This window comes from Eutrigla gurnardus (genome assembly GCF_963514095.1).
Source record: "Eutrigla gurnardus genome assembly, chromosome: 1".
Taxonomy (NCBI): Eukaryota; Metazoa; Chordata; class Actinopteri; order Perciformes; family Triglidae; genus Eutrigla; species Eutrigla gurnardus.
In genome coordinates, this window is record NC_139915.1 from 31466052 (window position 1) to 31482235 (window position 16184).

Here is a 16184-nt window from a genome sequence, read left to right on the forward strand (position 1 = left end):
TATGTGGTCAGGGGAAGGCCGGCCGTCCTCGCTGTGACCGTAAAGCTGGGAGGTCGAGTTCACTTCTTCCACGACGCATTCTCACAACCAACTCATCAAATACACCTCGGCATCGGAGAGCAACACGCTAGCTAACCCTCTAGCATGTGTCAGGATGGCCTGTTAATATATGCTTGTGACAAAGTGTCCTTTCAAAATAAACTTTGGAAAGGTTAAGGAAACAATCGTTGTTTGAAATAAGTCAATATTTACTTTTAGTTTTGCACAGCGGTCTCTTGGGTGAAAGTCCTGTGTTTGACCCCTCCCACCTGCCCAAAGCAGACTTTGTACTACATCACATGCTCTTCTCGCCACACAGGGTTAACATTAGAGCTAGTTTTAAAACCTACGCTAAATGGATTATCTTGATCTCCGATGCCGAGGGATCATTTGACGAGTCGGTGAGCGAGGACGGATTGTCTTCTCCCCCCCAAAAAAACAGAGTGCCAATATCCTATTGAAATGAATAGTTGTAACTTTCATCTGGAAACGAGTTAAGTCATCACACTCTGACTGCACTCTGCAGTTGACGTCGTCAAGGCAAGGTTGTCATATAGCAAAGAAAAAAAAAACAGTTTGAAATAAAAACACGGAGCAATGCACTCTGAGAGGCTTTTTCTTGTTTTCTCTTCAACCTCCAACTTTCTTTCCTCATTAATCTTCCTCTTGCTCTCAGAAACACACATAGTACAGTACACGAGTAGAACTTTTGACTACAAATGGAAACTCGTGTGTCCCCTCGTACAGAACAATTATACAAAAAGTAAAGAAATAACAGTGACGGTACCCTTAATACTCTATCACCTGCTCGACAGCTTTCCCCAACACTGTGCTGTTTTTGTTGCCAAATGCAGAGGTCATACCCTCCTGCTCTTATGGTCTAAGCCCCTAAAGCTCTGCTGCTTAGACTTGGCTATGTGTGTGTGTGACATCAAGGCGTAATCCCATAAGTCAAACAGTCAAAAGGTAACACAGTGTTTAACCATCGCTTACATCATGATGCCACACGAAGCACTGTTTTCCAATATCCACCATTCAGTTAGGAAAGTCTGTAACAGTCGTTCTGAGTCAGTTACAACAAACACATTTTTTTTGTACTCGGTCCTTGTATTGAATGCATCAAGGCCATCGTCCATGTATCATCGGTGCCCTTTAAGCTACAAAGTAAATGCTTTGATAAAAAAAAAAAGAATAAAGGAGATGTTGCACAAGGTTGAAGAATTCTTTTCATTGACAGAACAAGGAAGCTTGCAGCAGCACCAAGTAAGGCCCTGAGTGGAGTCAACCGCAGGATGTATTCTTCTGTACGAAAGTGCACAGAATGCACCAGTTCATGTGTCCAGTTAGTGCAAATGCGAGATCTAATACAAGTTGGGTGAGTCTTGCTCCAGTTCACCTTTTTCTTCTCCTTCTTTTTCTAAGTGTTTTTTTTTTTTTATCCTTTTTTTTTAAATGTTTTGTTGATTTTTTTTAACAGTTGTGTCGGCAGAAAGTAAAAGCTGTTGGAACTCAGGGGTAAGGCGCAGCAGCATCTGGATCTGCTTTTACTCGCATTTCCACGGCCCCTCCTCAACAAGAGTGAACCCTGCAGTCTTGCCATTATTGGTGACCTGAAAGCAATTGTCGAGAACATCTAACTATGGAGGCCAAGGCACCATCATTTTACAAGCCGGTCAAACGGTTGGGAGCAGAGAAGCCATTTGGGCCTTTGACCTTTGGGGGGCCGAATTAACGACATCAAAACATCATCTCATCATCCACTGATACAAAGTGATGCTGTTTACAATGAATGGGTTTGTCAGTTACAAGATGATATAAAAACAAGGATAATTCAAGTTTTTCCCAGAGTTGGCCATGTATTTTATGGATTCTCTGCCCAACCGAATTACAAGAATCAGTCATCAGAATAATCAGCATGCAAAAAAATTGCATGGTACAGACAATGAACTATCAACAAAAGTCTACTGTATGAGTGAGATTCCTTAAAAAAATAACTTTAATAGGCATTTGATGAATGAATGCATCACTTTGGGTGAGACGTGGTGAAATAGCAGTCTTTATGTATACCACTGGCTACCAAAAAAAATCCAAAAAGTGACTGGCCAATGATAGAAAAGTGTAATTAGGTCAGGGCTGCCATAAATACATGTCCAATTAAGTAGACAAAAGCAAATAAAGAACATCTTCTTCATAAAATCAAAACATAGCACAACAAAAATAAACGAGAAACACATCGTGATGCTTGAATCTTTACGCAGGAGTTTTTGAAGATGATAAAAATCTAAAAGTATAATATAAAAAAGGACCAAACTTTGCCTTTTGTTGAACCTGGTACCACAAAAACTGCTTTTTCATACGAGCAATAGGCGAATAAATAAATATAGAGATATTTATCGGTTTCACCCTTTTCAAAAAATAAAATCTGACATTTACTATTCACATAGACACAAATACACAGATTTAAGAAGTCACGTAGAAACACAAACACAGCTGGGAGGAGGAGGGGTTCTCTACATACACGTCTCTATGTCCGTTAACGTGAAATGTACCTTGCAGTCGTCTATCAAGATTGAGTTGTGGTGAGCGTAAACATTCTGGTTGCTGTTATTTTCAAAGAAGGATTGTGTCTTTGCCATCTGGAAGTCCTCCATCCGGGCCTGCTGGTCGAAGGAGTCCAGCTCGTGCTTGGAGAGGTGGTAGACGATGCCGGCCCCGTAGGAGTCCCCGACCACGTTCACGGAGGTACGGAAACGGTCGCTGCGCGTTGGAGAGGAAGGTGGCGTGGATCGATATGGGAAGAAGAATTAATAATAATAATAAAAAAGAGAACACCATCTTTTTGTTTTTGTTTAAATGATGGTTTTAAGTTGTTCGTTCTGGATCAAAATGTCAGCGAATGAATGAGTGGGCGCGTAGAAACTCTACAGAAAAGTTATCATGTTTTTTTATACACCCACAAAAAATATGTATGGAAGAACATGATCACTGCTCACTACTAAAAAGCATATTAACACATTAAAGTGGGTGGTTTAGCACCATCAGCCCACTCGACCACGAACAAATGTTTACATCGTACTTTTCTGCAAATTACCAAATGCAGTGAATCTGGACGATTTCATCATTTGGTCGAGTAACATCCTATATATGCATGTTAAGGCAGACCTCCACTCTGCAGTTGATATTTTCTTTGACTTTTGACATAGCTTGAGAGACTTGTCTTTTTTATGTGACATACTGTGTATATTTTATTGTGTTTTTATCTCTGTGTGATTTGTTGTTTAACCTGTACAGCACTTTGGTCAACTTTGTTGTTTTTAAATGTGCTCTATAAAAAAAAAAAAAAAGGATTTGATTGGATATGAGCGACTGTTAATGAAATTTACGTCGTATAATAATGAGTTGCAAGGAAAGGGGGCAGGTGGTCGATGGGTCAAACAAACCCCAAATAAAATGTAGACTTTACAATTGTTACATAATGTTACAAAAAAAGTGTATAAAAGTGAGATTCCAATGGAGACCAATGGATTGTTGGGGAAAGTTGCGACAACATAATGGGTGGACTTATAACTGTTATTCATTTAAAAAACCCTGTGAGAATGACAGGTTTCTCATTTTCTCAAATGTCAATTTTTTTTGCTGAGATGACGGCACATTGGAAAGAAAGAAAAAATGTATTTGTTTTTTTTCCCTCTAAAAATGAAACTTTAAATGTGCACATCAAAAGTAGTACAGAAGTAAATGATTAAAGGTTCAACCACGGGGTGGAGTGTGTTTTGCTTCATTAAAGCATTCGTGTTGATGTTGAACTTACAGGAGCCAGTCGACGGCGACCAGGAGGCTGATGTCCTGGGTGGGCAGCCCCACCGCCGTGAGGATCAGCAGCATGGTGACAAGCCCGGCACTGGGGATGCTGGCCGCTCCCACGCTGGCCAGGGTGGCTGTCATACTAAACGCGGAGCAAATTCAAACTCTCAGCAGGAGGACAGACCACAGGCTGCAAAGGTGCTACTAAAACACTTTTATCATGCAGTCACTGTATTTTTAATAAAAAATGAATACAATTCTTAAAATTGCTAATCAATCAAATTCTGGAATGTATGAGGATCTACAGGGCCTAACTTTAATAAGGAAAATGATTTGTATTAAATATATTGTGAGATTAATTGTAAAAAATGTGTGTGCGATACGTTTAATTTAAGTTATGTGAAATAAACATGGACAAATCAATGAGATTTAAAAAAATAAAAACTTAAAGAACAACACTTGAGTGACAATTTTTTTTTTATTTGGCGGCTGTGGCTCAGAGGTAGAGTGAGTCTTCCTTCAATCAGAAGGTTGGCGGTTCGAATCCCGGCTCCTCCACTCTGCATGCCCAAGTATCATCAGTGTATGAATGTATGAACGGGTAAAAGTGACTGAATTTAGTATGTGAAGTGCCTTGAGTAGCTAGTTAGCTAGAAAAGTGCTATATAAATGCAGGTCCATTCCATTTACCATTTACCAGAATGTTGACCTGCACACATGTTGTGATATCCGTGGCCGGCACGCTCACCTGACGGTAATAATCTGTCCCCAGTCGAGGTTAATCCCGTTCATCTGAGCGATGAAGATGGCCGCCACGGCCTCATAGAGAGCCGTGCCGTCCATGTTGATGGTGGCACCCACCGGGAGGACGAATCGGGTCACTCGCTTGTCGATGCCCAGGTTCTCCTCTAAGCAGCGGAAGGTGACGGGCAGAGTACCGGCGCTGCAGGGGAAACAAAACGGGGAGAAAATGCTTCGTCATGATAACGTTCAAGTTGGCAAACCAAAAATAAAACAGGGAAATAAAATGATTGTTTGGAATTAATCTGCCTGGGTCATACTTGCAATAATTAAATTATTTACACTATTCTTCTAACAAAAATCCATTCTGAACTATGGTGAATTATTCATTTTTAATTTGTTACATAAAAAAGGAACTGATATATAGGCCAAGGCTTTCAGGAGTTTTAAAGTTTCACTTTACTAGAGAAACAACAAAAAAAAAAGTTATTCTAGTTTGAATCCACTTTGAGGGCGGATCTCGTGGAGAAAAACAGCAGTTGTGGCTCAGCGGTTGTTTTGTTTGTTTTTCTCAGATAATTAATCCGTGTTTCCTCACAGATGGCGGAGCAGCGAGGACGTGAGAGGGCTGAGCTCACCTCAGGAAGGGAAGAGAGCGTATCTATGCCATTCATAAAACATAGAGTAGAGGAAAACGATCCCATATGGAAGGGGAAAGTGAGAAGCCAATGCTGGCAAGACTAAAGCTGACATGTTATTTACCACGAAGGAAAAAGGGGGGAAAATCAGAGTATTCATAAAAGACGAAATCATGAGGTCAGAAGTCGTACCTGGATGCCGTTCCGAGGGCCGTGACCCAGGCTTGGAAGATCCCCATGAAGAACGTGAAGGGGTTTTCTTTCACTATCACAAAATATATGAGCGGGAGGAAGATGCCTCCATGGATGATGAGGCCCACGATCACGGTGACCATGTACATCCCCAGCTGCCTCGCCACCATCTCCAAGTCCGCGATGGAGATGATCTTCCCGCAGATAAGGCATGCGATACCGATAGGGGAGTACCTGCAGACAGACACGGCTCATCTGATTGCTTTTATATTTTGTATAATATATATTATTAGTATTTGGAGATGGGAATGGTTTGGCACTGTCTGTCGTAGACGGCACTTACCACATGATTGCGCCGACGAGCCTCATGACAATCTCGTTCAGGACGTTGAAAAACTCCAACATCAGCTTGGCCTTCTCTCCCATTTTCCCCATAATGACTCCGAACGCCACAAAGAATCCAATCAAGCCTGTAAGAACACAAGAATGTTGATTTAGTCTCCGATGAACCTGTCTTCTGTAAAAATGAAATGCATGGAATGAGGGCTAATCCTTCATTGAAAGCCTTGGAGATGCACTTTTTTTTTTGGTATGCGTTTGCAATAATACAAAAAAACATAATAATGTGCCATTCTTTTTTTGGCTCTCTTTTGGTGGAGTTTTATCTATTTGTTATGTAACTGAATTTAAAAAGTTAATACAACAACTTTTCAGATGTTTTCAGACGTTTCACTCACCCAGGACGTTCATCCCACCCTTGAACTGAAGCGACCGTTTCACTGTGAACTGTGGAGGAGCTTTGGTTCTATTCGTGGGCACTTGGACTTTGGTGGTGACTGTTTGGATCTGAACGAGAAGCAGAGAAAAAAAGAACAAACGAATGAATCAGACGTCAGGCTACGTTGGTGGGTGGATTCCTTTCTGCGAGCCTCCTACCTGCTGGAAGCAGGCCTGCACCAAGTTCTCCGGGAAGAGGTTTCGGATGAGATCGAAGAACGCGTCCACGCTGGACACGTCGTCGTTCTTCCGTCCCTGGCCGAGGTTGGCCTTCAGCTTGGGGTTTCCCGGGTGAATGACCAGCACCAGGATCACGCCCAGGACGGCGGCGATCACCGTCGTCGACATGTAGTACACCATGGCCCTGGTGCCCAAGCGCCCGCTGGATTTGGCGTCCAAGCCGGCGAGTCCTGTTTGGCGGAGGATGTTTCACAGGAAAGTAAGTGTCGGATATTAAAAAAGATAACTTTTGCCTCTTTAACAGATATTGAAGTTAAATGTTGTTTGAGACAAGTGACAAATATGCATCTTTAAAGTAAATCTAAGCAGTGATCATCTAAAAATCACACAATTCAAAAGTTATTATTCTGATAAATCACAAATAGTGCTGTTTTTATTCCCTTTTTTCTCTCACTCTCAAATACACTGGAAACACTAACTTCTGTACCCGATTAAATTCACAACTCCATTTGTGATGACTCAGAGCACATAAGAATAACATGTCTACAAACACACTTTAATTTCACATTTGTACGGATTTATCTTTTGAACTCTCTTGGTTTAATAATCCATCGTGTCAGCAAGTGATTCGCTGTCACCTCGACTTTGTGATCGGCACTTAATGAATAGCAGCCATCTGTTTACCGAGTGTAACCGAGTTCAGGAAGGAAAGGCTTGTGTTGCACTCTCAAGGTTGTGAAGAGGTGTTAATGTAAATGTGGCAGCACTCTGTAGGCTGCTGTACACAACACTGCAAACATCACATGTGCATCTGAATGTGAAATCTACAATGGTAGTGGAACCACACTACATTCCTAAACCTGACTAAGAGGTTTTGTTGCCTAAACCCAACTTCCTGTCCGCCACGGACCAAGCTGCGTGATTTTTATGCATTGGTGTGATAACGTGTTGGGACAATCATCCATTTGTGCCAAATCGTTTAATATCATTGGATTCTTTCTTTTAATTAGTGCTTTAAATATAACATGTAATGTTATAATGAAACTATACATGATAATATTTTGGTATGTTTCTTACAATAGTTTATTCTTACTGGTAGTTCACTCTATCTACTGTATAGCAATACGTGTTGTAGTTCTGGTTTAATGTGCAGAACTAGTATAATGATTATGTTTTCACCAAAAATAATTTCTCAGTGTGGCGAAAAACAACATCTGTTCGCTTGTGTGAAAGAAGCGTGCCTCCCGTCCTCACACAAGTCTTGTTTATCCACTAAAACGCCTGGAACAAAACAAAAACCCCGCCCGCCTACTCTCTCATCTCTCCTGTTGCAGCTCACATCTCAGGCGGCAACAAGTTGCACCGCGGCGACCTCATTTCAGGACAGTTGTCAGCAAATTGAGTGGAACATTTTTGCAGCAGCAGCAGCAGCTCCACTGTAACACCTCACCCACCTGTGACCAGACTGGAAACAACGAGAGGCAAAATAAGCATCTTCAGCATCCTCATTAGGATCTCTCCGGGGAAGGCGATGATCATGATGACATCGGGGTGGAGAGGCGATATGTGCCGCAGCAGCATTCCAGCGATGGAGCCCAGGAATACACCTGAGCCGGCAGAGGGGGAAAAAATCAAACACAAAGCCAGGTGACTCTGAGCTAACAGACACTAACCGCTAATGCTGAAAGAAAATGTGCGGATTTAATTATATCAACACCTTCCGCTCATTAAAGTCTTCAGTTATGGTGTCATGGGGTCACTTATGAAAGCGCTGCAATAATTGTGTACATATGTGACGGGAAAAACTTTTTGACTTCAGAAAAGTTCAGATATTTTTCACCATCATAAAAATGATGACGGCAAAAATATACAAATTAATTCCAATTACTGTCAACAAATTTCGGATAAAAAAATTTGCTTTAAAAATTAGAAAATAACACTGTCAAGGCTCAGTTCTAGGACCACTTCTGTTCTCATTATACACCGGATCACTAGGCTCTGTAATCACATCCCAGATTCTCCTACCTAGACATATTTTCTTTGTTTATATTACATTGAAATTAAAAATAAGCTCCTCACTTTAGAGGATCTAATTTAAATGCAGCGCAAACAACACTAAATTAATTCTGTCTTGATTGCTTTTAAAATCATGTTTTAATGGTATTTGATAAAAATATTCAGTTTATGTGCACTCTTCTGACTGTTACAACTAGTTTGCAATTAACATGTCATGAAGATTTGTACAAAGCATGTTTTGTTTGGATCCTTAAGAAACAGGCTGCCTTAAAAATAAATTAACATTTGAGTAATATTTAGCCAACCTCGTCAAATTGAGTGTTTTGAATCTTAATTTCCACCTACATCTTTATATACTTTATTACCTGACAACATCAATCTTGAGCTATAAATGATTCTTTTTTTATTATAATGTGTTTGATACTTGAGTCCGTTTCATTTCAGGCGTTGTTTAAAGCCGGCAAAGTACGTCCATGAATGTGAGATGTGAGTTTACAAGTTAATCACAATACCTCCTCTTCACTGAGGGGGTTGCTTGGTGTGGCCAGAAATGCTTGTTGAATTCTTGCTTCTTGACTGTATATTTTGCCTTTATGCCTTCTGAAGTTTCAGAAAATAATGCGGCGGATGGCATTGAGCAGAAATGCCTTTTGTACGTGCTCTTTGCTCGTGCGGCGTCTGTGCCTGTGCTGCGGTGCCCCGTGTGAGGACACACAAAGCTTAAGTGCTTAAGCACGACGATGGACTGAATGACCTATCCTGCATCTTTGTTACATGCATGCTGGGAAAAAGCTCTGTAGAGTAGAAAATGGATGGAAGTAAATGGAGGGAAAACGTTTTTTTTTTTTACCCAGGATTGTGAGAGTGAGAACCATGTTCTTCATGATTTTATCACACAGAGTGCTACATGCGCTGGGGCCCGTGTCCACGACGGGCTCCAGGTGGTTCTCGTCCATCCTGACCTCCACTTGCTTCTGCATTTTGTTGGCACTGAAAGAAGTAAAGAAGGAAAACAATGCTTGTATTAATCACCAGCGAATATTTAAGCTCAGAGAAACAAGAACAAAAGTTGATGGAGGTTAAAAACAGAGGTTAAAAGCCATAGACTGTTTATAAGAAGTGGATGTTATCATTGTGAAGGCACCCATTGGATTGTGGACTCTGGGTTTGAAGCCTCGAGTTTGGCATTTTGGCCATATCGCCATGTTGGATTTTTTTCCAACTAGTGAAGAAATCTTACTGCATTTGGCTCCATCTGGTAGACACCATAGTAGCGACCCGATCGAGACCATAAACTCATATTTACTATATTTACTGAGGTAATTAATGAAGTGAGAAGAAGGGTCGTTTTCTTATAGACTTCCATGCAGTCGGACTTATTTTTTCTGCAACCAGAAGAGTCTTCTTCCCTGTTGACCAGCAGAGAGAATGGAAGTTTAAGGCACTTCCGCTTTGGCTTCACTTGTCAGAACCGTAGGTTGCCGCCTGGTTTAAGATCCACCTTCTAGAAGAAGTATCCCATTATCACTAGAAGTAATAGAAAGCTTTATGCACAGTCACCTGTTGCTGAGACCACCTTTATAATTCATAGATATGAACTGCAATATCACCTCATGCTGGTTGGTTGGGGCGCCGGCACAGGTAGGGGTGGGATAACTTCCCACACATTAGACCCTAGGTTGAGTGGTGACACCGTGTGCACCAGAAAAGACTAATAATCTCACCCAGCCAACAGCCCAGCAGTAACGGCAACACAAAGGTTATTAATGACAGTACATGCAATATAAATAAAGGTGTCAACTTTTTGTCATTAAGTAATTAATAAGGGGACATGCATACACACTGCAATTAATTCCATTTTATGAAGTGCATGTTATAGAAAGGTTTGCAGATGGATTTTTATAATTGGCGACTGACATCCTCAAACATTAGCACAGAATCAATAAAGAGCCTGTTTCTAATCTGCATTTTTATAGAAATGATCCCAGTTTTACTCGATTTGAATAAACAGAACACCAGCTGTTACTCTTCTCCTGCTGGATGTCTATGCATAGTCATTTATGGTAATTTGATGTTATTTCTCACAGGCAAATACTGTATACGTGTTTGTTATGTGGTCTGTGATTCTGTGAGTTTCAGGGACTTTCATCGCTTAGAGGCGTTCTTGTCGGACAGCAATCCCGTCCATTGTTGGATTGCGGCCCTTCATCTCGCCGCTTCATCGTCTCACGTTATCTCAGGTTTGTTGTGGTCCGCCGTAAAGCCTCTTTGACTTAAAGATCAGCTTTCCCCTGTGCAGCCGCTAAATCCTCTGCAGAGCACAGACGTGCACGGTTATGCAACAGTAAACTGCCTGTGTCGTTTGGACCCTCTTGACCTTCATGACTTTAACACCTGGAATACTAACGCTGGCAGCAAACGCCACAGGGGGGAAAAAAACAACAAACATGTGCAGCAAAGGCAATGGATTAAACGGAAAAATGTTTCCTCCAGAATAAGCACGTCCCTACAGAGGGGTCGACAAAGCTTTCATTACAGGCACTATAGAAACACAATGTGCTACTTCATCCCACATTCAATGAAATGTTTTGATAATTGAATAGTGGATTCATCTTCTGCAGTCGTCAAAGGTAATGGGGAACATATGAAGTGAGGACAGAAAAACTGCCAAGTCAATCACACCCGTCTGATACCCTTTGCTCTAGCGTTAATGAGACTTAAGCCTTTTAAAAGCAGATAAAATTAGCACCTCCAGCACACCACTGATTGGGTTACGCAACAATGAAAGTCAAGGTGTCACCACCACAAAGCTTGACAACAGATTACTAATCTCAATACCAAACCTTTAAGCGACCATGTTTTTCTACATCTAAGTTGTTGGTATTGTACCAAACGAAGGACATACTTTCTATTTTTTTTCCAAAGCAAGCTGATAATTGTTAAACACATAAAAGTACATTTCAGGCTAATGCGGAAAAAGGGGTCAAAGGGCAGAAGAAGAGAGAGAGAGTACGTGCTGCAACGTCAAAGAGTTTCTAAAAAACCTCATACTTCAATATATCACCAACAGTTACTTCTGGACACAAAAGACCACGGCCATTATTGCAAACATCATTCGCCTTCTTTTTGCTGGAAAGCAAAGCCCTTTTTTTCCCACAATAGCAATGTTCCGATGACTCATCTCATACACACCTACCACACATCACCACGCGCCGCCAATGGTGCTTACCAGTTGTTTTTTGTATGTCGCTTCTGGATTGAAAGGGTATTTTGTGGAGAGCTACTGCACAGCCATCCACGTCAGTGAAAAGAATAACAAAGTCATGACTCTTGCATTAGTAAATCCAGTCAGAACCTCCAAAAGAAGAAGAAGAAGAAGAAGAAGTATTTTATCTCTTCAGAGAGGGCTTGTCACGATTTTTTAAGATAAACTGCAAATCACTTCTTTCTCGGGTGCTCGATGTATATCCCCAATCACAGATGACTCCTTCAGCATCAGGGAGGTGTGTTAAAGGTAAACTGGCGATCCTGGAGGTCTGACAGGAGTCTCCCAGACTAGAAGGGTGGAGTCAACCTGCTAAGATTAGCAAGGGGAGGAGGGAGGACGAGATCCCTGTTGCTTGGGTTTATTTGTTTACTTCCCCTTTCACAGAGAGTGATTACCATTGAAACACATTGTGTTGGGGTATTTGAATATGCTTATTTAATTAGATTTCAGAAATTAGAGAAAAAACAGGCCAAAGCAAGCAAAGCAATTCTTGTAAGTGCCTGGTCTGCAGAGATTTGATTTAGTACAAGCCTTTCAGAAAAGTTTCCAGGAGTTTAACCACCTTGGCTATACATATACAGTGTGTATTCCTCCAATGCTTACTTTTTTAGTGTTACGTCTTAGTAACACACTCGACAACAGCCTCACACGGGGCACCATGTGTGCAATCCACAAATGACGAATGGATTTCAAAAACACGACTAAGCTTCCCTGCAAATCAATTGATTTTCTTTGCGATGTTAAATGGGCCCACACTTCATTAATATGTGAGCCACGAGCGAGAAAAAGCACAAATTTAAGGCTGAATGTCAGCTTCTCAATTAAAAAGTTCACAGCGATCTCGGAGCCCATCAGGTCTGACAACTCGTAAAGCCTCTGAAGGCAAAGGGGGGCTAATCTTTCTGGGGTTCTGGGGTAGTCAGTGAATATCCAATATTTCCTTTTTTTTCTCTGCGAGCTGCTCGTTGCGAGACTCGAGTTGGAGTCGAGAGACGATTTAGTTTTTCACAAATAGACAGTTTACAAGCTAGTTTTATACCAATAACACACTGACTCATGGTGCCGTTGCACTTCTGTCGATGCATTCCGCCTCTTTTGTTCGTCGTCCCACCCAAACGGGGATTGGTCAATACTTCTCAGAAAATAGAATTGAATACAGAAGCTGTTTATGGAGATTAAGTTCACAGTAAACAATAACATCCAAATTAGGCGGCGAAAAGCTTCAAGGAGGACTCATTTAGCAGAATAGAAGCTGATTATGAGAGCAATACAAGAAATACTGATTGCAGCTGTTTCCTCAACACATTTTTGAGTATTTAATCAGACATCAATTATGACTTATATTTGTTTTTTGTGTTGTTGTTGTATTTATTACTGGCTTTAATGGGAGGTTTGGCATGCAAGTGGCTCGTCAGTTCTGTTCCTCCTTGAGACGGCTTGATAATTTGGATGAAATCAAGCCAAATATCAGATTTAATCAATTGTGTGTTTGTCTTATTATTCCAGATAATTTCACCCTGAATGTTTTCCACCGTGAACTCTTGCCAGCACTAGATCTCAGTTTTGTAGTCGCATTATTACAGCCGGATTCTACTCTTTCTGGCTCCTTTTTGCTTTTCACGGGGCGACACGGCCATTGCATATGCAGTCATTGTGAAAGCGTTGCCATGGCAGCATTCATTCTTTAATGTTATGTTGGGACTTTTTATGTGGACAAGATGATTACTGGGGTGTGTGTGTGTGTGTGGTCATTGGAGCCATTTCGACAGTTGTCATGCTCCCATTTTGTCCCTTATTATGGATCAGTCATGATGATGTGCGGCCTCTCACGGAGTCATTAAGCCTCATAATTTTGTCTTTAAAATGGGGGGCTGTGACAGTTTCACTGTGTTACTGCTTTATCCCTCGACGTGGGAATCAAAGAATTGCACCGTGTGAATCAAAAGGAGAATTAAATAAAAGCCATCTGATTGCAGAGTGATCGACTAAGAACAAATAGCCGCGTTAGGAAATCAGCATATATTCTCTCTTGCAGTTATGCTTGGTGAAAGTGCATTGAGTGTGTCACACTTTTTTTATCCCTGAAGTGTGAAACCCCCCCCCGTCGCTGAGCTCGGACAGAAGGGGGAAAGTAAGAGACAATCCGAGAGCACATGGCAAAGCATTCGTGCATGCAACTCCACACCTCGCCCCACCTTCCTCTCCCCGCAGCACCGAGCCGACCTCATGCTGCAACACCTGACAACGCACGCCACGCTTAGACAGCAGGTGTCTATAATTACCTAATCTGTTCTGAGCCATCCTAATCCAGCACACATACACACACTGAGATGGATCAGACGCACTCAGGGAACGAGTCCCCAAGTGAGGAACATATATATTTCCCACAAATCGTGAAACATACATTTCTCGTCCAGTGATTTGCTTATATGGTGATATTGATACTGGCAATCAATATATATATTAGTATTATTATATTAGTTTAACCATCATAGAGATAATCAGAAATGAGCCAGCAGTGGTTGATCTTTGATTCAGGGTGTGCGTTCGTGTTGGTGATGCTTTCCCCCCCTCATACTTAATTGTTGCACACGTCTGCTCTATTAATCTCCATCTGCTGTAGCGGAAAGACATCTTTTAAAAAGCTAGAATCTGTGGAGAGCAAACTGAGAACAAAACTTTGACAATAAGGAAAGTTGCCATTCGCTTTTTATTTAACAATCTTCACCTCTGTTTCCACTTGAAAAGTAATTTATTTTGGCAAGCACATGATGCAACCCACACACAGGGCGTTCAGCTCGGAGTGTCATGACATTATGAACAATAAGTGCAAGTAAATGTAAAATATTCCTAGTTTACATCGAAACACTGAACTTATTAATTCAGCTCCTCTCTCAAGGTGAGCGAGAAGTTGCAAATAAGGGGAGAGAATTTTAATCAAATTGTTTCAAGATTTTTAAGTTAGTTGGAGTTTAGTGCAGAGCTAATCTCTTCTCTCGAGGATTTCATCATGGATCACGAGTGACTATAAAAGCTCTCTCGCTCATTATCATGGTTGAGAAAAATAGAGCCTGATTTAGTAAAAAAAAAAAAAAAAAGATGTGATTTTTCCCAGAAGTGCCGTTACATGTGATATTGTGATTTTCATCTCATGTAAAGACATACATTTTTTTTATTTCTATTTTATTTTGATTCTGGTTATTTTCCATGGACTGTATTTAAGAAGTGGACATAGTCGGACTCGTGACTTCACCCGCCGGTTTGCGGACCTCCGTTGTTGGCCGTCGCCTGTTTAATTGTCCGAAAGCTTAAAGAAGTGAGTTTGTGGTCATCGGTTCAACCCCCCGGACTGGCGGGATATATGCGAGTGGGGAAATTACCGGCCCCAGGGTAGACCCTGAACACACTGGAGGGATTATATATCTCGACTAGCCCGGGAACGCCTCGGGGTCCCCCCTGGAGGAGCAGAGAAAAGCGTTGCTAGGGAGAGGGGCCTCTGGAAAGCCTCCTAAGCCTGCTGGCCCCCCGCGACCCGGCCCTTGATAAGTGGAGGAAAAATGGATGGGTGGATTTAACTACTAGTAACGTGCCCTTAAACCGAACCGATCCAGAGGAGCTGATCAGTGGTCAACAGATCCAACTGTGGTGGTTCACTGGGCAGCTTCCTGTAATGAATGTGAATGGTAAAGAGCACATTTGGACCGTGGAGGAGTGACAGGTGGATCTGACAAACACAAGCGGCAGAGCGACATCCCAAGCTGTAACCTTACTGGGTCTGGATCCATCTGGCTTCTGTTGTGAAACTGCTAACAAAGTTAGCTTCATAATTCAAGGTGAACTTTACTTTAAGTGATGAAGTCAGCTTAGTAGCTAATTGTATTGTTATTGTGGTAGCAACATGACAATCACAGGGTAGCTCCGCCCTAAAGCATATCCTGCTTTACGGTCTATTTGACTCTAAATGGACAATCATTTACTAAATGAACATCGTGTTGTATTGAAGAAGACTTGAAAGAGGGTCATTTTTTCATGAACCTAAGCAATCAGACTTATTTTTGCCTCCAGAGGAGTCAGTAGAGAGAATGTACGTTTAAGGCACTTCTGCATTGGCTTCACTTTTCACAACCAGACTTTGCCACCTAGAAGCACTCATCTTGGAAATTGGCCCTTTATGTTGATCTCAACTATACCCTTGTGCATTTTAGTGACATCAAATTGGGCCAGGGGGCGCAATGTTTCGTGACTGCATCTTGCATGGTTGCTATCGCAGTTACAGACCTGAACAAACTATCCGTACGGTATCTTCCACATTTTGCCATGATGACACACACACACTCACACACACACATATGCCCAGACTGAGAAGGTGAACACAATACAGCTTGTAGAAATGCAACACCAAGGGAGGCTTTCTACACTTAGTGTTGTCACTCACTAGCTAACAGTGACCCGGTTTTGCATCATAGAGGCTCGATGCACGGCTGATGATCTTGATTCACTGATGATTTTTAATCACGTCTTGTAAGAGC

At 41.6% G+C, this 16184-nt stretch overlaps 1 protein-coding gene across 1 annotated transcript; it reads right to left on the reverse strand.

Moving 5' to 3' along the window:
- Positions 1–284: 284 nt before the first annotated feature.
- LOC311017931 (excitatory amino acid transporter 2-like) lies at positions 285–11888 on the reverse strand. Its single transcript, XM_084016599.1, has 11 exons — positions 11617–11888; positions 9238–9377; positions 7826–7978; positions 6351–6601; positions 6152–6260; positions 5758–5884; positions 5415–5648; positions 4592–4786; positions 3851–3985; positions 2589–2796; positions 285–1649 (listed from the first exon to the last, which is right to left on the reverse strand). The coding sequence occupies exons 2-11, from the start codon at positions 9365–9367 to the stop codon at positions 1584–1586; spliced, it is 1608 nt and encodes a 535-aa protein (XP_083872725.1). The 5' UTR covers positions 9368–9377; positions 11617–11888; the 3' UTR covers positions 285–1583.
- Positions 11889–16184: the final 4296 nt, after the last annotated feature.